We start from the raw sequence: 23,581 nt of genomic DNA on the forward strand, positions 1-23,581 counted from the left end.
GTAGTTGAACTTACTGGTGAAAAGGCCAGATTTGTCCCTCAACTTTAAAATATTGTCTATATTTATCCTTCGTTATACTTTCGGGTCATATATATCCCTACCGTTAACAAAGTATTCAAATTTACCCCTATTGTTAATGGTGCTCCAACGTGGCAGTGGATCCCGCTGTTAAAATACCCCAGTGGACATCACATGTGTATATTAATTTTTTTATTTTTTGATAAAAAAAATTCAAAGTCTTCTCCTTCGTTGCTTATACCTCCATTACCCTGTGTATTTTGGAATGGACAGTAAAAAAGCTACAATTTCTAGTTCATATATCAAAACAAAATGAAATTTATCCCTTTGTACTTACATTCACATACGACTGAAATGGTACAACAAACTGTGAAATCACACGACCCATTAGGTGGATCCAGATGAAGAAAGACAATTCTTGGATTGAATAAACAAGAAAGGGAATCGATTTGCTAAACAGGTAACCCAATCGCAAGACGTAAGCTGTAAGGTGAGTGTATTGATTTCTGAATGAAATTTAAGAAAAAATTCTGAAAAAATTAACCCAAGATAATAAGAAAGAGCAATGTTTTTCTTCTTTTTTATTATTCTTGTATTAAAATTTTCAAAACAATTGAGAAATGCTAAAGTAGAATAGGTTTGATTACTAGATTAAATTTTATTTTAATGAGTACTCTAAAGATCCCCACTTATCTTTCTGCGAGGGATTCTGAGCTTGTAAAAATAATTGATAGAACAGCCAATTTACAGGGTAATGGAGTACGAGTAACGAAAGAGAAGACTTTGAAAAAGGTTTTTTTGTTACTTCAACATACACATGTGGCATCCATTGTGGCATTTTAACAGCTGGGTCCACTGCCACTTGGAGAACCGTTAAAAAATAAGGGTAAATTGGAATACTTTAATAACGGTGGGGATATATATGGCCCGAAAGTATAACGGAGGTTAAATATAGATAATATTTCAAAGTAACCAGGGTGGGTTAAAAAACTGGGTTCTAAAAGTTTGTTAGAATGAGAACTTACTTATACAAATAGGCCGCAATTCCGAGAATTATGATCAGTAAAATGATGTCAATGCAGAAGTTTCGACTAGATCTCAGCTGGAACACACATACAAAAAAAAAAGGAAATCGTCAAATCCGGTACATCAAATGATAGGAGTACTACCCTGCAGACTGCCTGAACTTAAAGAGGACATAATAAAGTGGCAGCTCAGTTTACCTGGTTAACCGTATCCTTAAGCCTAACATTTGTGTTCTTAAGGTCAGATGAAGCCTTGTCGATCTGTCCACAAATCAAAGCAAATGAGCACAAGTTCTGAACTCTTGTCATTTAATTGACTAAAGAATTGCAGTAAGATTTCCCAACCTTAGTGTCAATCTCATCCATCAGAGGGACTTGCCTATCCAACTCCTGCATACATTGGAGCATCATTAATATCCTTACTTTAGAAGGGGCAAAATAGATCACAAAAGAAGGCAGACCTCATTCATATCACTGGCCATGTTTTTCAAAGTATCCAGACCTTCTGATATGACCTCCAAACCTTGGTCCTGTGAGAAGTTGACGCAAAATCATGCATCTTCAAGAAACCAGCAAGCCAGCATGGACACGTAACAAAATGCAAAAACTTCCAACGAATCATGAACAAGTGCATGATTAAATATTACAAAAGAAATACATGCCTGTTTCATTTTGCGCATTTCATACTCTTGTCGGAATTGACTTGATTCTTCAGTTTGTTGAAAGTACTCATCGTCAAAACGTCCATCTGTATCCAATCCAAATACAGAAAGATATGAAAAAACAAAATATCGCTACTATGAAGGAGTTGTATAATATTGAAGTTGATAGTCGAATTGCCTGCAATGGAAAAACTTTGAGAGGGATGCAACTTTACAATCACCTGAATCAAATTTAATTTCTGCACGAGAACCTGAACCTCCCCATCCTCCTGATTGTTTGGGTGCAACTGCTCCACCATCTGGAATTGCATTTATCCTATCAGGTAATGCAAGGACCAAATCATTACGTGCAGCAAATTCTTCACTTGAAAGCCCCTTAACCTACAAGAGGAAGTATTATTAGTTGAGAAAACAAACCGAATGGAATTAGGTTGTTTCTGGTGATGAAAGGGCAAATACTGATTGGACAACAGCAGAAAGAAAACAGTTCCAAAGAAATCTGTGATATTCATAATAACGGAGAAAGGAGGGTAAGAGAGGCAGTGACAAGCACCAGCTGCACATACAAAGCTCCTAAATAACGCTATAATTCTATATCTTCCAAACAGAAAAGCATGCTGCAACTACAGAGTGAAAGACAGCAAGAAGTCAATAGCTATCTTCCCTAGAGGGTGTTTCAATTGGCTTTTGAGCTGGTCAAATAAGCTTTTAAGTTCTTTTTAGCTTTTTCCAGCGTTTGGCAAAGTTAAAAAGTGCTTAAAATAAGTTAAAAACTGCTTAAAACAAGCCAAAATCAATAAGTTGGGCTACCCCAACTTATTGCTTTTTGTCTTAAAAGCTATTTATGCTGAAAAGACCCCTTTATAAAGCCAATCCAAACAGGCTCCTAGTGAGAGATTGGACGACACTGGCTCATAAAAGAATTGAGATTTACAAACTATCACGCCCTTCCAATCAAGTTTTGCTCTTAATTTTAGATATACTTAATTTTGACTAATTACAAAATCTAGTGGTCCTTGTGCTCTTTACTAGCAAGATGTGAATGATTTCTATAACCAGGCCTATGCTAATGAATACTGACATTAAAACTGACAGGGCATGAAAGAAGTTGTGGAAGAAAAAGTAAAGGAGATGAAAATCAATTTAAATCCACTTAGGAGTTTGTTCCCGAGGAAGAGCTGCAAAAGCATCTAAGGAAAAAAAGTATTCATGAAATCCCAGAACCTAAATCAATTAACACTACCAATTCTGACCTCGGATACCCCCTGAACTCCGCCTTCCATCACCACCACCCAGGCACATAACAAAAGATAAACAAGAAATCGAATTTAACGACATGACAGCTTCCAGAAAGGAACTGTAAAACAGCATAATCCTTGAAGTGCTGACTACTTGACAACAGAGACAAGTATGGCTCAAATTACACTGATTCTTAGTAGACCCCGGTTGTTTGTAGTGCGTTATGACTGTTGTATAATCTTGTATGCCCTTCTAATCTTCACAATTAATTTATTTACTTGCAATGAAAGAATGGACCTTGGGCCTAGTTCAACTCAAAAGCTAGCTCATGAGAGGAGATTGCTTTCAAGACTATATAAGGCAACCTCAACCTATTCCCTCAACCAATGTGGGACTTAACATCACCTCACATGCCCAGTTCCAGGACTGGACAACTAATGCATGGATAACAGGGGGGCTCAACATTGAGAACACAACAAAAAGGATCAATGGTCTGACTTTGATACCATGTGAAGAACTGAACCTTGGGCCGAACTCAACCCCAAAAGCTAGCTCATGAGAGGAGGATTGCCCAAGATCATATAAGGTGACCACTATTCATTCCGTCAACCAATCTAGGACTTAATTTATCAAAAAACTAAACCAAAAAAATAAAAATAGCTCGTCCTTAACTTAGTCATTAGACTGCCAGATATTAGAATTGTTGATCTCCTAATAGACTGATAAAGTACTAATAACCAGCAAATGCCAATTAAATTACCAAGAACTTGGTTAAACATGCACTTGATCATGTTTACTGAATGTATAAATGTTCTTTCTTGTATTGTATTCCGCGTCAATCTTGTCAATATTCAGAGAAATCCTAGCACCGATGTCTTATAGTATAACAATAGAGAAATCCTTTCAAGAGATTGAAGTCTAAAAATGCTGTTCAAATGGTTTCACTCTTTCTTTCTTCCTGGCTAAGGTAAAAAACGGTTTTGGTCGTCGAAGGCAAAGACATTAATTTGAGACTCTTTGAAAGAAACTGCAAATCTGTGCAAAGTACATGTGGAACGGTGCTCCCGAAATAGAGATAAAATTTCAATGTTACCATCTCTCCCCCAACCCAGCACTGTGAAGATCTTCAATTGCAGCACTTCTCTTTTTTTATTAATTTACATTTTTCTTAAGCTTCTCTAATCTCTTTAAGTTTAATATGTTAGGATGTGTGTCGCCAAGATTACACTGAGTTCATTGTATGTCACATCCAAATTATTGGGGCAATTAGTATTTCTCATAAAAATGTAACTAAGACTGTTACTGTCCACAATTTCTTTTCCAGAAAAGTATCTGCTCATCTTTTAAAAAGACAAACTCATTTTAAATCATTCAACCGTCACTCAGACCTCTTTTCCCATGTTTTACCAACAATGACATTCATAGAATAGAACTAAACAGAAGATTGCCAATGATGAGAAAACAAAGAATATGGACAGCGTGCTACTGACCATGTCACTCCAATAAGACAGGGAAACAAAACATAATAAGATATGACTCCAAATAAGATATGGTCACTTGCACCCACTTTTATGAACACAAGTACCTATTTTACATGAACTCAGCTATGGAAATTGTATCCTATATGCAAGGTTTGTTTTACTAATGGGCTCGAGCTAAATTCTAGTGTATTTTGAAGAATCTGCACATAAAAGAGCCACATCCATCCACACCCAACGGTCACGGGTATGATGAGACAAATGGAGGATCCATGTAACATAGAAGAGTACACAACATAATGGGAAGTTGGACTCGTCCACAAATTGGCTTCTACACCTAAATCATTTAAGTAAACTCTAGGACTATTGAACATTTTTGTCCCTCTTCCTGATCTATCTCACAGATATCTCCAGTATTACAAATTATTATGTTACTAATAGTTCTCTTTTGAGCAACAAAATATTTATCAAAGCATCTAGAGACACATAATGGATGATTCAGTTAAAAACACATAAATGGTTTTATATCTAAATCTTACAAATAAACCACACATCCGCTGTCCTTAGCATTAACCTTTCATGCACAAGGGTTTTATTTGATATTGATAAGTAATGAAAATGATGTCATCCTATCAAAAAGAAAAGTAATGAAAATGTTGTCATACATACATCAGAGAGAGAAACTAACTAAAGATGCCAAGGTAATGCAGAATACATCACTATGAAGTGCAAGAAAAACTATGGGATAGAAGAAGGCTTCATTGTTCCAGCGTGGCTACTGTGAAAAAGTTGCATATAAACCTTTTCTTTATATATTGTTAAACGTGGAAAGTTGCAAATGAACCTATTTAGAATTAAACTAAAACCTCATCAGGATTTCAATATAAAACATACAAATCTTTAATAAGAAATAACAACACTTCAAGAAGCTAAAGGTAAAATAAGCAAGCATGATAAATGACCAAAAAATCCCAACATAAGGTAAAACTAATATATTAACTTACGAACTTCTTAGGGTTAATTACATTTTATGACATCGTATTTTTAGATTGGCATTCATAACCCTCCTCTGATAGCAAAATATACTCGTAAACCCCCTTTCATGAGCTAGAATAGAATGTTTAAAAAACTTCATTCAAACCGATAAAAATCTGGATTATACAATCTCTTCTGTGGTTCTACTTCAAAAATGAGCTTTTTCATGTAATTTCATCTTGTTGTCCACAGGTACATTGGTTACAAGCTTGAGGAAAATGCAAGTTGAATACCATCAGAATTCCCTCAAATAAATGAACTTTAACAAGTCAACTGAAAGCCCCTATCCCAAGACAATAAGATAATAACTTAGGCTAATACAATTTATAAGTACGAGGACATATATAAAAGGAATGCTGTTCTATGAAAGTCTAAGAACCCATTACCATCGAGTCACCTAAACATAGCCACGGGCAATTTGGCATTCATATGGCACTTTCTACCAATATATGCTTGCTATGAATCTCCCATCTCTTGAGCTACTACATTATCCAACCCTAATAACAAATGCGTCCAATGAATCTGAAGCAGACGAATGCATCAGAGAAAACTCAGTAGAGTAAAACACAAACAAGACCAAGCTCAATTATGTTTTTTTTCCGTATATCCTTGACGGGTCATAGTCGCTCTACATTGCAGTGACAGATGTAGCCTTAGTGCTATGGGTTCAACCAAACCCAGTATTTTTGACACGGAACACAGATATACATGTGAAAAACATCAAATTTTCAACAAAAATTAGATTCTGAACACAAAATCACAAAAGTATAGTGAGTTCAGTGACAAGAACTTTAAAAATTAAATATATCAAGTAAAAGCATGGCTCTGCTTCTTTTACATTGTATCAGAACATACTTAACATCTGAAAAGCAAATCTTAGCCCAAAACAACAAATACAAAAAGAAAATCTCTAATTGGATACATCAAAAAAGTATCTCAGTTAGTCAAGTTAAAATCTGATTCTCAAAGGGCACAATTGACCAAATTAAGAAGGATGACAAACTGGACAATGTGCTAACTACTGAGATCATAAAATCAACAGAAAATCAAGTGAAAATGCACCTTCTTCATAGCCAATCTCTGCAATTTGGGAACCTCCTCTTTTAATCTAGCCTTAGTCCTTCGAATCTCCGCATTGATCGCCACAGCAGACGCTCTATTTTTCTCCTTCGAAGCTGTCTCTGCTTTCTGTAACCGGAAATTGCTTCAGAAATTTCAAACAATTCTAACTAAACGCGATCTATTTTTGCTTTTGTTGACAAAATTGAATAGCAGTGAAAAAGTGAACTGACCTGAAGAGCAGCTTCAATGTCGGTATCGACGGCAGCGTAAAGGCGAGCGAACGCATCGTCGCCGGAGATGTTTGAATCTTTCTGCTTATCGATGTCGTACCTGTCGTATTTCTTGCAAATTGAATCGACGCGAGTAAGAATGTCGATTACACTCATTTTGAATCTTTTCTTTGCTCAGATTTCAGCTTATCTCAAATGGCGACGGAGAATAGGCAGATCAAAGAATGCAACCAAAAAAAAAAAGGAAATGAATTGAGAAAAGATTGGAAGAAAAGGGAACAGTTTCGGGGTATTAGTTGGGAGTTTTGTTTTTTCAAACAGGGGAAGACATTGCTGCTGTGGGTGTACAGGCTGGAATAGACTTAACAAATTGGTAATGGGTTGCTTTATTTTATTCTCTTGTGAACGAATTATTTATGTTGAAGTACAATAGATTCCATAGATTTCAAATTCTTTTTGTAAGTCCCTGACTGATACTTTCATCAATCAATCAAATTATATATGGAGAAAAATATAGTCAACTATATGAGGGTGTTTGGGCTAAATTATAAGATGGTTAAACAAGTACTTACAAGTTAAAATCAGCCAAAGCTATAAGTTAGTTGCCCAACTTACAGTCTTTTGGCAAAAAGTCATTAGTTTGTCTATTGTATTTATCACGTCATTCTCCTAAAACACAAAGAGTGTGTTTGGTATAACGGAAAATGTTTTCCAAAAAAATGTTTCTTGGAAAATAAGTAATAATCTTGTTTATTTTCTGGTGTTTGATACGCAAATTAAGGAAAATGACTTCTCAGGAGTATTCATAAATAATTTAGATATAATAAACATGAAGTCATAAACTTTCAAACCAACAACCTTCCGAATCCACAAATTTCATAAACTTTCGAAACCGCGGAATTTCGAACTCGTAAACTTTATAATTTCTAAACTCGTAAACTTCCAAACACATAAACCTCCGAACTCATAACAAATATACATATATACACACAAAATAAATATTAAAAAATTTATTTATTTTTTCGGAATATCGAATGTAAATAGTTTCGGCCATGAGCTAAAAGTGATCTTTGCCCTAATTTTTACATTTCTGTAAACTATATGAAACTATATTACTCTCCCTACTCAAGTTTTACTATAATTACATATTATATACCCAACTACCATTTATGTACATTTTAAGAAAATTAATGATAATAATTAGTGTCCTAAAATCACTCTAACGTATCTTACACTCCCCCCACGTTTCTCTCTCCACATCCCACCCACCCCTCCCCCACGTATCTTGCACCCACCCACGATTTTCTCTTCACAAAATTCAGAATCCCTCCACTAACGCCTATTTCCTCTCTTCTTCCATAAGCATTCTAAATTTTTACTCTCTTCTTCAAAAAATCACCTCCATTAACGTCTGTGCTTAGATTGATTTTCAATGAAGAAGAAAATAGCTTCAAAGAACATCCCTAAAAGGCAAAGGAGCCGATATTCCTACACTTGATTTGGGTGTTTTCTTAGAGAATTCACCCAAAAAACATTATTTGTTTGAATTGGGTGTTGTTGCAAAGAATTGGAAACTCTCTCTACGTCTCTCTCTATCTCTCAATCCCTAATTTCAGTAATGTAAAGCAAAGGAAAAGAGAGCAGCAATTCCACTATTGACAGCCATTAAAAAGCTTTGAAGCTTTGAATTCGAATTTGGGTTTTGAAAAATCATTATTCGTTTGGATTGGGTGTTGTTGCAAACAATTGGCAATATGGTTTGGAGTTTATATCTCAATTTTGAGGGTGTTTTGGTGAAGATTAGACTTGATTTTGGCTGAATTTCAGATTGAAACTCGAAGAAGATATGATATACATTATATTTACGAAATTATAGTAAAATTGTGGAACAATTGTAGAAAAATTGTATTATGTTGTTTATATTTTTTTTATTTAACTATTGTATGAAAGTTGAACAACATTGTATAAAAATTATATTTAAGTTGTATGATATTGTAGTTGTATATAACTGAGTAGAAATAATGTATGAAAATTGTAGATAAGTTGTATAATATATAATTAGTTGTATGAAATTTATTTTTACTATGTATAAATCAGATACAAAATATATAAAAGACGTATTGTATGAATTTTGTATTTAAGTTGTATGTTATTGTAGTTGTATTTAACTGTATAGAAATAATGTGTGAAAGTTGTAGATAAGTTGTAGATAAATTGTATAACATATAATTAGTTGTATAAAATTTGTTTTTACTATGTATAAATCAGATACAAAATATACAAAAGACATATTGTATCAATTTTGTATAAAATTTGTATTTAAGTGGTATGACATTGTAGTTGTATATAATTGGGCAGAAATAATGTGTGAAAATTATTGGAAAACCCAACAGAACCAACAATATTCTTGGAAAACCCAAGTTCAATGTTAGTTTCATTCTTCTTGAATATCTTCTATTTCTGATCCCACATTTATTTTCAGAAAGTCATACACCACTCTGATTATGGTGATGTTAAATTTCTCATACATGTATACTCTTCTGAGCTTCTTTCCTTACTTTTTTGTTTTGATTATTTTTGATTTTTTCTAAATTGTTTTTCTATTCTTTTTTACTCAATTACACACATATAGGATCCATGTGATCCGATCTTTGAAAAGATCAAATCATTATGCGGACCGTACAATAGCCTTAAGCTTCTAGGGATCAATTTTGGTTCCTGATGGCCCCCTTCTATTATTTCTTTTTTCTATTAATAGATTCGTTTTATCTTTGGATATTTTATATTTGAATTACTCTCACATTTGAGGTAGAGGGAATGAGTAGTAATCGGTAAAGAAGGATGGAGTGGAAAAGGATGCGATTATGAGAAGTTATTGGAGTGGGAGGTGTCTGGAAGATATAGTTATATTTAGTTTTTCAATTTTGCTACTTCTTAATTTGTTCCAAATCAGCATGGATGATTGAAGGCACTGCCGATGATTGGAGAAAAATAAGGAAAGAGAAGAAGAGAAAAAAAAGAAGGAAAAAGGTGTAACTAAATCCCTTGATTGAAGGCACAAATAATGGATTTGTGAGCCTTTTATGGTGGATTGTATATATTTTGTAAACAAAACTTGTTTATTCCAGGTAACTAGCTAAACATAGACATCAAGAGTAATAAAGTTTTAAATAGTGTATAGAAATAAAAAAGTCCCCTAATATAAACCCACTATTATATATGGGTTGGGACCCATATAAGCCCAAATTGAGTGGCCCAAGAGACGAAAGACGGAGGGGCATTTGCATCTATACCCGCTTTTTGTGCCACATTTTAACCTGTGCCCGCTTTGCAAAAAAAATTACAAGCGTACCCACTTTTTCGCATAACTTCAGCACACGGGGCTGAAGTAGCAAAGGCAATCACACAAAACTTCAGCATTTTAGTAGCCGGGCCTGAAGTTCAGCTCTAGAGCTGAAGTTTTTGTTTTGTAACTCGCGAACTTCAGCTCTAGAGCTGAAGTTTTATTTTATAAGTTTTTGTTTAGTAACCAGGCTGAAGTTTGCCAGTAATAAAATAAAAACTTCAGCTCTAGAGCTGAAGTTTTTGTCTTTGTAACTGGGAAACTTCAGCTATAGAGCTGAAGTTTTTGTCTTTGTAACCGGAAAACTTCAGCTCTAGAGCTGAAGTTTCTATGTTGTAACTAGAAAACTTCAGCTCTAGTGTGTTGTAACTGAAAAACTTCAGCTCTAGAGCTGATGTTTCTATGTTGTAACTAGAAAACTTCAGCTCTAGAGCTGAAGTTTTTGTGTTGTAACTGAAGAACTTCAGCTCTAGAGCTGAAGTTTCTATGTTTTAACTAGAAAACTTCAGCTCTAGAGCTGAAGTTTTTGTGCTGTAACTGAAAACTTCAGCTATAGAGCTGAAGTTTCTGTCTAATTAACTTCAGCTCAGGACACCAAGAAGATACAGTTACATCTAATTAACTATATTGTGATCATCTAATGCATCCGATTTTGCGTTCTGTTTTTATTGCAAAATAAATGCTTTGTTGTTATGTTATTTCGTTTTCGAAAACTTTTCTTTTTAACATTTGAATCTCTAATCGTTGATGACCAGTTTCTCCATTTTCTTTACGGTTTCTATGTTTTATCTATATTACAACATATTTGATTTTCGTGTTGCTGTCTTTTTGTTGGATAAAAATTGGTGCCTTTTTCTGATCAATGGTATGACCATATCATTCCTCAGTCCTCACGGAGTTGTGTTTCCAGACAATGAGAAAATGAAGAAGGAGAAGGGGAGGAGAAAGGGAAGCTGAAGTTCTTTAAAAAGTGGGTACAGGTGCAAACAGAAAGACAAAGCGGCTACATGTTAAAAAGGGGCGCCGAAATAGGGCGCCTCATGCAATTATTACAAAGACGGATAAGTCAAGGGAGAAATTCAAAAATAGCCAGATTTACCACTAGTCGTTGAAAAATAGCCAAGTTTCAAAAGTCATCGAAATTTAGCCACTTTAAATCTGAGCGAAAACACTGTTCAAAATCCGGAAAAATACGCCCGCAAATTTTACGGGAGTTCCAGCATAAGTATGCTTGAACTCCCGTAAATTTTACGGGAGTTCCAGGATAACTATGCTGGAACTCCCGCAAATTTTACGGGAGTTCAAGCATAATTATGCTGGAACTCCCGCAAATTTTACGGGAGTTCCAGCAAGTATAATTGTCCAGTATAATATACTGGAGTTTGGAGCACTGGTGCTCCAGTCTCCCACAAATTTTACAGGAGTTAGCAAAGTATACCGGTCCAGCATAATATGCTGGAGTTCGTACACAAATGCACCAGAACTCCCGTATATTATACTGGACCGGTCCCTGTTGCAGCAAAATAGTGGCTATTTTTCATTGACTTGATAAACGCTGGCTATTTTTCATGGACCAGTGTGAAAACTGATTATACCATCATATTTTAACATAAGTCAACTCAAGCCTAATCTAAAAGCCCAAAATAGGTGAAAGCCCGTGAAACGAACGTCTGTTGACAAGTACCTTCGAACGAGGAAGACCAATCATATGATCAGTAGGCTCTGATCGAGGCTCAATTGTAAAGGCCGTTGGGTGAACAAGGGATAAACTATATTTATAAGGAGCAAGAATCCAATACCCCTTTCCAATAAGTCGAAGTCTTTTTTCCCCGTATTAAAAGTCGAAGCAAATGATCCACATGAAGTGGTTGGCTTTCTGTAATCCTTGGCCGACCTAAAATCTCAAAGATAGTGATTTATGATGTGAGAATCATGAGTTTTTTTTTTTTTTTATCTTTATGTATGGACCGTGGACAGTTGAAAAAGAATCATGGTACATGACACCCAAAAAATTCAATAAGAATATTCATATTTTAAATATTTTTTGTCAGTGGGTAATATAAGGGTGTTACTTTAATCTATAACAAATAATATTATATTACATATAGCATAATTTTTCGGTAAAGTATGTTTAATTAATCACTCTTGGCCACATATAATTTTGCCCTTGATATATGTGATAAAGGAGCTAAATATTTTGAAATTTTTTATCTAAAAGTTATGTTGTGCATATAGAAGAGAAAGGAATTGTTTAAGTAAGGGTTCAAGAAGGTTCTCAAATTATTCATTTTGTGATAGTGTATTCTCTTAATTAATCTTTATGGTAACTAATCCTTTCAAATTTTCAAATGGTAATAAGTTGTCTCGTCCCAATTGTAGGACCAATGTTTTAAAAGGCGGGAGCGTGAGGCGAGACGTTTTACCTCCAACGAGGCGAGGCGTAAGCCCTGAGACATGGGGCGTAAGTCCCATGGATCTTTAAATTTTATTAATTTCAAGAATTTTAAAATAGTATAAAATAAAAAATAATTATAAAAATTACATTTAAATTATAACAAATAATCTATTTAAAATATTTATAAATTCTAATTCAACTATGAATAATACGAAAAGTATGACATTATCATCATATGCAAATTAGTTGCAACGTCGTTACAATTCAAACATCAAAAGTAATGTATTCAATGCGAAATCGTACATGTATCTATTAAGGAGTAATGAATCTTGAAAGAATTTCGATATTATAATTTGATATTTTTTAAAATACTTCCTTTATTTAATATGCTTTCTATCTGAAAGAGAATTTATATAAACGTAATTCACAATTTAAATATGATTCTCTAGCATCATTTATTTTTAAGTTTCAACAAGTTAATAAAGTGACACATATTTCACCATACTATACCATGATAACTAATTATTTGTAAATAGTTACTAGCTAATACTGAGCTATTAAATTAATAAGTATTGTATCTCGTAAACGTGAAAAAAATAATTTTTAGGAAAATAATAATAAAAGAAATTATGGACTATTATATAATAAAGACATAACAAAAGTTAACAAATAAATACTTTTAAATGAAATATTTATTTAAATTTTACTATATAGTAGTCTTAGTGAATAACGTGCAATAATTTTTATTTTAATTAAGACATAAAAATACTCTCAACTTAATGATTTATGATTAAGAAAAAAGTAATTTCGAATACTCAACGATTTATTAAGATAATTTGAGGATTTACAAGGTTAGTTACACACAATTGCATAAAGTTCTATTAGGCGAGCCCAGTACTCCGGGCGTTGGGCGTGTCCGGGGCGTAAGCCCCGGCGGCCGAGACATAAGTCTCACGGAACTAAGCCCCACACATAAACCCAGGGGCATTTTTCGAGTGATTCGCCCCGAGCGAGTCCCTGTTCTACCTTTTAAAACAGAGTGTAGGACTATACTGCATTTGTTGTTGTTATTGTAATAAGTTGCCTAGTCCATTAGTATTATTTATTAGTGAAATGGATGTAAGTCATGTGGTGGGCATGTTCTTCCCTCACGTGGCGCAACAGAAAAGACGAATGATGATATAGAAAAGGGGATGAAAAAAGACAGGAAAATAAATGCCAAAAAATGAAAACAAACGGAAAAAGAGAGGAAGAGGAAGAAAAAAGGGAGGAACAAGAAAAAGTTGTTACTGTATACAGTTAAATCGGGCTACCCCTTTTTGTATGACTAATCGAGAATGGAACATGGCGGGCCAAGGCTCGACTTCATTTTATATTGGACCATGATGCGAAGATAGATTGTCGAGCTCGCGACCCAGAGACCGATCGAGATCGAGATCATCCAAGATCGAGACCAAGCAGGATAGAGATCGAGCAAGACCGAGGGAAGCTTACCGAGCCAAATAAAGGAAAGCTAAAATATCCGCAATCGAGCGAGGGTCATGGCGGAAATCTCGGCACGTATCAAGAAGGGGCCGGTTAATTAGCTTATCATGGGATTTCTTACTGTATTTAGAATTGTATCAAGAGTAGGACTCCCCTACTATATAAAGGGGGTCTGATCATTTGCAAAGGACACCATATTCACGCAATACAAACCAATATACTGCCTTTCTTTAGTTTTCATTATCTAGTTACTCTGTTCTCATATCAACCGAAACTTCACTTGGTTCGAGGGTGATCGAACCCGAGGGCTAAGGCTATTCGATTCGTTTGGTTTGCATTTATTTCTTTTACAGTCAATTGCGATATTCGTATTTGTCTTCTTAATTTGCACCAAGTTTTATCACATATCCTTAAAACCACGTATAAATTCAATTGTTATTCGATTTTATGGTAAACAATTACCTCTCTGGATTTAGAAACAAAATTATTTTCACACCCATTTTAATTTGTAATACTGAAAATAAACTTTTCTCCTTTTCTATTTTGTCATTAACATAACTTGTTATAGGCCTTATTAGGGTTAATTTCTCATAAGGTTATTCAACTAATGAAACTATACAAAAAATTACTACGTTTTTGTTTCGTAACAGAAAAGTCACTGTGCTTTTGTCACTTCACCTATAAAGTTACTTTTCTTATCTGCTTTTGTCATTTCACCAATAAAGTTACTCTACAAGTGAAGATGATACCGTAATAAGTAACTTATCTTATTTTAAGACTACAACTCACTTTTTATGGAATATTATCTATAGTTATTTTTTGGATGACATGATAGTCTAAAATTATCGGTGTATATAAATTAAACTTTTTTTAAAGCCAAAGTTTAAAAAATAAAAGGTCATTCATTGTAACTGTTTTACTAATCGTTCCAATAATGTAATCCACTAGCATTTGTTTTTACATAATAGAAGCCCCATTTTGATAAATTCTATACTTATATCTATCTATATTATTATAAAAGCACGAATAATTATGCTAAATGTTGAACGATTAAAATATTTCCGAAATATTGATCGACTTTTATAACCTTAATTATTGATATAATTTAAGAATATAATTATAAATTACCTAAGACTGAAAATTCTTTTCCGATTTAAACTATAAATACGTCGAGCCTACAAAGTTGCTTTTGGATCAAATTCTTTGAGACTTTATCGTTTTGGAATTTTGGATTACTCCTCACCGCCATTATGTTTTGTTTAAAGGATAGTGGCCTACTTCTTCTTGGACACTAGATGCTACGTATAGTAGCTTTCTTCTTTTTAGACAACAATATGTTCCTACCTAATCTTGAACTCCTATAGTCATAAAATTTTTACACGGACAAAGAAGTCAAAAATACATTGTTGCCTCATTGCTTTGCGGCTCGCACGAAATATCATTTTTATACGTTAGTATAATTTTATATATTACAAGAATTGTCTCTCTAAGATTAATTCCACATATCTATCTCAATTGATAATAAGTTATGCCAGCATGCCGTCGTGCTTTTGTTGTATCCTTTCTTCTTGCTATTTTTAGTTTTTTTTATTGCTATGCGCATAATAATTAATAATGGTTGTATTTGGGTTATGAGGGCTAGGGCTTTGTTGGGGGTTTTTTATTATGGGTGTTTTTCTTTGTATAATTATGTGGTACTTTTTGAGCGGGGCATTAAGGGCTAATTTGTTGGGATTTTGGGTGAATACTTCAGTGTTCCGGTTGATTCAATTATAATATTGTTTGCTCAAAAGTTATCATGTGCTTTATGAGTGCAAAACAATACAAATAAGTTACGGGAAAATCATAGTAAATCGTAATAATCCATTGGACCAAGCGAAGAACATGAAAATAAGTACTCAAGGTTAGGAGAAGAAATCTTAACAGCTTTTATTGATAATATTGGTTTGGTCTGCCTCTCCATGAAGAGGTTCAGAGCCTTACAATGGTGTTTTCTCTTCCCATAAGATGGGTATATTTTTCTCTTCTCTCTCTCTCTCTTCTCAATAGTGGTGAAGAAGCAGCCCCCTTTCTAGGGTTTCCACTCTTAGTATTTATAGATGTGAGCTTCGTGAGCTGGCAATAAATGGCCGTGGCCACACTGAGGTTCCGTCCCCTTGGGGGAATGAATGGGCCGTGCCCTCGTAGATTGAATCGGAAAAGAGTCGAATCCTGTTATGAATAAGTGGCCATACCACTTATTAATTATGGATTAGCTCAAGACGAGATTAACTCCGTTAATTACCGTGAGATCAGATTTTGACCCATACAGTTAGTCCCTCCGCTTATTGAGGTCGTGTTTCGGCCGAGCTCGATGAGCGGACTTCGTCGATTGTGATTTGAAAAAAACTCGAATAAGGGGGTCGACTTATTGACGGCGGTGGCCTTAGCCGTTTACACGTTGGAGATGGCCGTAGCCTTTCATATATTGGAGAGCTTTTCATACATTAGAGATGGTCGTAGCCTTTCATATAAAGGGGATGGCCATAGCCTTTCATATATTAGAGACGGCCGTAGCCTTTCATATATTGGGGATGGCCGTAGCCTTTCATATATTGGAGATGCCGTAGCCTTTCATATAATGGCGATCGCCGTAGCCTTTCATATGTTAGAGACGGCCGTGGGGAATGAGTATGCGCCGGGTACGTATTTGGTCACGTCCAGAATTTTGAAGGCGTACGACACATTCTTTCAGCGTTCGCAGGCCGTTGCGATTATTCTGACGGCGGGACGTTGGCGGATGGCTGAGAAGCCGCTTCGCGGAGCTTGTCATAATGACGCATGCTTCGGCAGAACCGAACCGTTTTACGGTTGGTCGTGCAGTTAATGATGGCTATTGGGTTTCGCGAAAGCCATTCATGTTGCCTATAAAGGTGGGTTGAGGCATTCATTTCTCATATCTTCATTGTTCATCTGAGAGAGATTCTGAGGAAACTTTTTCGTTCTGCTAATTCATCTTCTCCTTTCTTTCCTTTGATTGTGATAACCTTTGTCTTGCCCACCAAATTCTATCCCTTTCTCTTTAGTAGATCAACAATGGCAGGCAGTTCTTCCCACGATGCTCTTCCGATAGATTTTCCGATAGTTGAAGGGCCACCTCCGGCAATGGGAGGTGCAGAACAGATAGAGACCAGAGAAGTTCCGTCGGTTGACGAGGTAGTTCCTCGGCCCGGAGGTCTGGCGATTGATTTCACTGTCGACGGTGGAGAGGACCCGGTGGATGAAGCCCCGTTAATGGGGGAGATTGGGATGGCCCGATTACGGGAACAGGGGGTCATTCCCACCCATGCAGACATCGTTCTCGCTAGAAGCGAGGAGAGGGTCCACACCGACCGCAGGGGATACTGCGTTTTTTACGCCTATCCTTTCAGGTTGGGGTTCAAGATCCCGCTCCCAATGCTGGTGGTGGATTTCTGCCGTTATTACGGGGTGTGCCCGGGTCAGCTCACTCCTTCCCTCTACAAATTGTTGGCAATGTTCATCAAGTACGCGGAATTGGCCCGTAGGGAGGTCACGCTGCAGCATGTGCTTAGTCTCTACGCTCCCCAGAGAGTCCGTGGCACCATGATTCAGGCGCGCCCTCGTGGGTCGAGGGGCCTGGTCATGAGATTGGATGACGAGGTCGACCCTCGCCCTTTCGAGCACTTCTTTTATATCAGGACCAGGCATCTGGTGGTGGATGCTACTGGGTTCCCAGAGGCTTGGAACCATGCACGTAAGTTCTTTAGTGGTTGAATTCCCTTTTCTTCCCCTCTTTATGATTTGTGATCATGAGCGTTAACTCGTGTTGTTTTTTTGTAGCCGACAGGTCGCCGCCGGCCCTATTGCCTTGGATACGTGAGTGGGTCGAGGCCGTACTCCCCCATAGGTGGGGATACGCACATGGGCGTCTTTCTGGGAGAGGCATGGCCGTAGGCCTGTGGCAGGTAAAAAATTGATTTCTTCTTCTGTTCCGCTTTGTTTCAACTCTATTCATCAACTTTGTTTTCCTGTGATCAGGGAGGGCACGCCGCGTTAGGGCCCCTCAGTTGGCCTTTCGTCGGCCTGGTGCAATTGCTCGGCTTACTACAACGCCGGTGTCGCGCTCAATACCGAGGGCGGCATCAGTTGAATCTTCAGCGGTTCCTTCTCCAGCACGGACCCTACTTCGGGACGAGGGGCCATCGGGGGTTGTGCGCCCTAGAGCGGAATCGTCATCAGATGGGGAGGAGGAGAGGCCGTTGATAAGGCGTAGGGTCGTGTTCACGCCGGCTCCTCCTGTGGTAATTAATTTGGACTCCCCCCCGGCGGATGCGGAGAGGAGTGCGGCGGCGGCGCCTGCCCTTGAGGGCGGACAAACAATGGGGGTTGCCCCGGTTGGCTTAGGTCGTGATGATACCGTCGCTTCGGCGACTCAATTGGTGGTTCCAGTCGCTGAGACGGGAGGTAGTTCCTCAGCGGCTGCTAATGTGGGTGAGGCAACTCCTACGGTGGCTATTGCGGGTGGTTCTACCTCGTCGGCAGCGGAAGGAGGAGGGGATGCTGTAGGAGATGAGAACGAGTCCGAATCCGACTTGGACCCCGACGACATCCGTATGTTCCGGGAAGGCTTCACCAATTCAGTGGTGCGCGTAGAGGGGCGATCTCGCTTTGTCGAGGTTCCCTCGGAGTTGAACTTATTGCTCCAAGGGGAAAGCTTGGTGCCGCAGTTCGAGCCGCTATGCTCGGAGGCCGAGAATGCATCGTTGAGGGGCGTTACGGATATCGGACTGATGAATGAAGTGGCCGTGATGGGCTTGAGGGTATGTACTATTACGTCGGTTCGCTTCTTCTTTGCCTTAGCTTGTTCTTTATCTTAATCGTTGTCTTTGCTTTGCAGTCTTATTTGTTGGAGGTGGAGAGCATTCGCCGAGCCAAAATCCGCTCGGGGATATTTTTGCGGGCGCTGGAGAAGTATCGCCGCTACCGGGATCAGTGCCGAGAGTTGCGCGTGCGCTTGAGGAATGATCCCAGTAGCCGGGCCTTGGTCGAGGAACTGGCGAGGTGGGAGCTTCAGATGCAGCAAACACTTGGCAGAACGAGTGCTCTCGAGGAGCAGCTCCGCCGGAAGGATGAGGAGCTCGAGGCGGTAAAGAGAGCCGCAGCTGAGTGTGAGCGCCAGGGCCAGGTTAAGGCGGCGGAGGCCGCTGCGGCATGGGGCGGGAAAGTGACTGCGTTGGAGGGTGAAGTCGCGGTATTGAAGCTTCAGGAGAGGGATGCCTCGTCGAGGGCTGGGCGTTAACGGAAGCTATCCGCGTGCACGAGTCCCAACGGGCGTTGGAGAGGGCTACTGCGGCCTTTAGAGAAGCGAGTCTCGAGGAGCGGATCGGTGTCTTTGAGCAGGACGCCCAAGTCATGGCGGACCGGATCACAGCCTTAGAAGAAGAGAATCAGCGCCTACGGGACCAAGCCGCTTCTTCCAGCCAGGCTCGCGAACTTGGGTCTTTGCCGAGGCCCAACGTGATGTATATAAGAATTTGAGATATGCATTTTTTCTTGTTTTTTTTATTTTCTCTTTCCTTGTATTGATCGGCCTTGGCCGGGTGTAAGCGGGGAAGACCCGCAATTAACTTTGTAGATAAATAGATCTCCTTTCCGTTATTTTCCTTGTGTCTGTTTTGTATTCTCCTCTTTTTCCCCCTTAGATTTTTCTTTGCATGCGCTCGAAGGGGTGATTTGCCTTCGAGTTCGACTCTGGTAGGCATGTTAGTTTTTAATTGTGACGACTCTTCTTCTTCGACTCGGGGTGAGCGAGTCGGAGCCGTTGCTTGGCGATAGCGGCACTTAGCCTTAGTCCCAGTTCGGGCGCGGTCGAACTGTCGGCCGTTATGACAGGTTGAACTGTTTGGTGAAGGCGCATAGCCTGTCTTGGTTCAACCGTAGTTGAACTTTTTTGGTGAAGGCACGTAGCCTGTCTTGGTTCAACCGTAGTTGAACTTTTTGGCGAAGGCGCATAGCCTGAGATTTAATGGCGAAGGCGCATGGCCTTAGTCTTGGTTCAACCATAGATGAACTTACTGGCGAAGGCGCATAGCCTAGATTTAATGGCGAAGGCGCATAGCCTGAGTTTTGGTTCAACCGTAGTTGAACTTACTGGCGAAGGCGCATAGCCTAGATTTAATGGTGAAGGCGCATAGCCTGAGTAGTTGAACTTACTGGCAAAGGCGCATAGCCTGAGTCCCGGTTCAACCGTAGTTGAACTTTTTGGTGAAGGCGCATAGCCTGTCTTGGTTCAACCGTAGTTGAACTTTTTGGTGAAGGCGCATAGCCTGTCTTGGTTCAACCGCAGTTGAACTTTTTGGCGAAGGCGCATAGCCTTGAGTCCCGGTTCAACCGTAGTTGAACTTTTTGGTGAAGGCGCATAGCCTATCTTGGTTCAACCGTAGTTGAACTGTTTGGTGAAGGCGCATAGCCTGTCTTGGTTCAACCGTAGTTGAACTTTTTGGTGAAGGCGCATAGCCTGAGTCCCGGTTCAACCGTAGTTGAACTTGTTGGTGAAGGCGCATAGCCTGAGTCCCAGTTCGACCGTAGTTGAACTTGTTGGTGAAGGCGCATAGCCTGTCTTGGTTCAACCGTAGTTGAACTTTTTGGTGAAGGCGCATAGCCTGTCTTGGTTCAACCGTAGTTGAACTTTTTGGTGAAGGCGCATAGCCTGTCTTGGTTCAACCGTAGTTGAACTTTTTTTTTGGCGAAGGCGCATAGCCTGTCTTGGTTCAACCGTAGTTGAACTGTTTGGTGAAGGCGCATAGCCTGTCTTGGTTCAACCGTAGTTGAACTTTTTGGTGAAGGCGCATAGCCTGTCTTGGTTCAACCGTAGTTGAACTTTTTGGCGAAGGCGCATAGCCTGTCTTGGTTCAACCGTAGTTGAACTGTTTGGTGAAGGCGCATAGCCTGTCTTGGTTCAACCGTAGTTGAACTTTTTTGGTGAAGGCACGTAGCCTGTCTTGGTTCAACCGTAGTTGAACTTTTTGGTGAAGGCGCATAGCCTGAGTCCCAGTTCGACCGTAGTTGAACTTGTTGGTGAAGGCGCATAGCCTGTCTTGGTTCAACCGTAGTTGAACTTTTTGGTGAAGGCGTTTAGCCTGTCTTGGTTCAACCGTAGTTGAACTGTTTGGTGAAGGCGCATAGCCTTGATTTAATGACGAAGGCGCTTAGCCTGAGTCTCGGTTCAACCGTAGTTGAACTTACTGGTGAAGGCGCATAGCCTGAATCTTGGTTCAACCGTAGTCGAACTTACTGGCGAAGGCGCATGGCCTGAATTCCAGTTCAACTGTTGTTGAACTTTGTCGATCTTGATGGCGAAGGCTCATGGCCTGAGTCCCAGTTCAACTGCTGTTGAACTTTGTCGATCTTTGATGACGAAGGCTCATGGCCTGAGTCCCATATTGCGGGTATTGAGTGCTGAAGCTCGGTTTGGATTCGAGACCTTGAGCGGCTCATCCGTTGCCTTCCCAACCAGGGTTTATAGGCTGTCTTGAGGCGATTCTCGATTCGAGATTCCTCCGTGCTGGTTTCCGGCTGGAGCCCTTATCAGGGATGTAGGAGATTTCTTACGAAGATTCTCCCCAAAAGAGAGGGGGGATGGCTTCTTCTTCTTGTTTGCACCATCCGATAGATGAGAGACAGAGGAACTGGATCTCGATTCGAGATCTTCGAGTTCCATCGGCCTGATATGCCGCTTTGGCTTGTTTATGCGGGGCTGCTTCTTCTTGTTTGCACCATTCGATAGATGCGAGACAGAGGAACTGGATCTCGATTCGAGATCTTCGAGTTCCATCGGCCTGATATGCCGCTTTGGCTTGTTTAAGCTGGGTTGTTCTTCCTTTTCCGGCGTTTCTTTCCTTTTGGTCCATGGAAGAACTACGCGATTTTGCTATGAAATCCCCATAGACGGCGCCAAATTGTTTGCTCAAAAGTTATCATGTGCTTTATGAGTGCAAAACAATACAAATAAGTTACGGGAAAATCATAGCAAATCGTAATAATCCATTGAACCAAGCGAAGAACATGAAAATAAGTACTCAAGGCTAGGAGAAGAAATCTTAACAGCTTTTATTGATAATATTGGTTTGGTCTGCCTCTCCATGAAGAGGTTCAGAGCCTTACAATGGTGTTTTCTCTTCCCCTAAGATGGGTATATTTTTCTCTTCTCTCTCTCTTTGTGAATAGTGATGAAGAAGCAGCCCCCTTTCTAGGGCTTCCACTCTTAGTATTTATCGGTGTGAGCTTCGTGAGCTGGCAATAAATGGCCGTGGCCACGCTGAGGTTCCGTCCACATGGGGGAATGACTGGGCCGTGCCCTCATAGATTAAATCGGACAAGAGTCTAATCCTGTTATGAATAAGTGGCCATAACCCTTATTAATTATGGATTAGCTCAAGACGAGATTAACTCTGTTAATTACCGTGAGATCGAATTCTGACCCATACATATACGACTAGGGGTGGCAAACGGTGGGTCGGTTCTGATATGGGATGTGTCGAAAACGGGTAATGCAAAAATAGATAAATAATCTGACCCGACCCATATTTTATACGGATAAAAAATGGGTTAACCGGCGGATATATGGATATCCATATTATCCATGACTTATTGAATCAGATCACTTTTGAGATAATTCCTAGTCTCCAAACTTGAGGAACCCCTAATTTGAGGCTTTATAAATATAAAAGTTAAACGCATTAGTTATCCATTGGTTATCCATTTGCTAAATGGATAATATGATTCTTATCCATATTCAACCCGTTTTTAAAAAGTTCATTATCCATGTTTGACCAAAAAAGTATGGGACCTTTTTGTTAAACTAATTAAATAAGAAGATAGAGGGGTAAATCTTAGTTAAGGATAATTAACTCTAGATCTGATATGAATAACATGAATAGAGAAATATAGTTGAGTATAAATGTTGGCAGTGATTATGGCCAGATTTAATAGTATGAAAAAAAGATGCATTAAGTAACATTAAATGAAAATAAAATATAAGTAAAGGAAAAGATTCACCCAATCTTGAGTGAGACGGATCCTCTTTCATTTGATAAAGATGAATGATAGACAAATACAAGAATCCTCGGACCCTTCTCGGATCTGATGGAAGATATGGGATAACAAATCCTCTAATCTCTTTAGGGAGATGTGTTTATATATTTTCTGAGTCTGCCCTTTTTGAGAAGTCCTCTCTTCCTATTTATAAGGGATATCCCTAGAAAACCCTAAAAAAAGTACAATTAGAGGGAATATTCAGAAGAATATTCCCTTTGAAGATTCCAAAGCAAAACTAGTTGTTACATCTATCTACACTGCTCGGCCTCGGCCTTATTGATCGCTGCTCGACCTCGGCCTTATAGATCACTGCTCGGCCTCGGCCTTATAGATCACTGCTCAGCCTCGGCCTTATTGATCATTGCTCGACCTCGGCCTTTTTGATCAATTGGATTCGCAGGTTACCCATGACAATTGTCTCCGCATGTCGAATTTCTCCGATTTGATTTTGACCCATACAATCCAACTAATTTTTTAATAGATAATATTAGTAGATAATTGTTTTCTTTTATT

At 38.7% G+C, this 23,581-nt stretch overlaps 1 protein-coding gene across 1 annotated transcript; it reads right to left on the reverse strand.

Moving 5' to 3' along the window:
* Positions 1-1,043: 1,043 nt before the first annotated feature.
* LOC109238442 (syntaxin-71-like) lies at positions 1,044-7,180 on the reverse strand (the record flags this gene model as incomplete). The annotated part of the gene is given in 8 exon segments (XM_019404913.1): positions 1,044-1,120; positions 1,242-1,304; positions 1,389-1,433; positions 1,505-1,573; positions 1,706-1,791; positions 1,927-2,086; positions 6,520-6,645; positions 6,750-7,180. Coding segments are annotated over 8 exon segments (782 nt in total), but the record flags the coding sequence as incomplete, so codon positions are not given.
* Positions 7,181-23,581: the final 16,401 nt, after the last annotated feature.

This window comes from Nicotiana attenuata, unplaced genomic scaffold, assembly GCF_001879085.1.
Source record: "Nicotiana attenuata strain UT unplaced genomic scaffold, NIATTr2, whole genome shotgun sequence".
NCBI lineage: Eukaryota > Viridiplantae > Streptophyta > Magnoliopsida > Solanales > Solanaceae > Nicotiana > Nicotiana attenuata.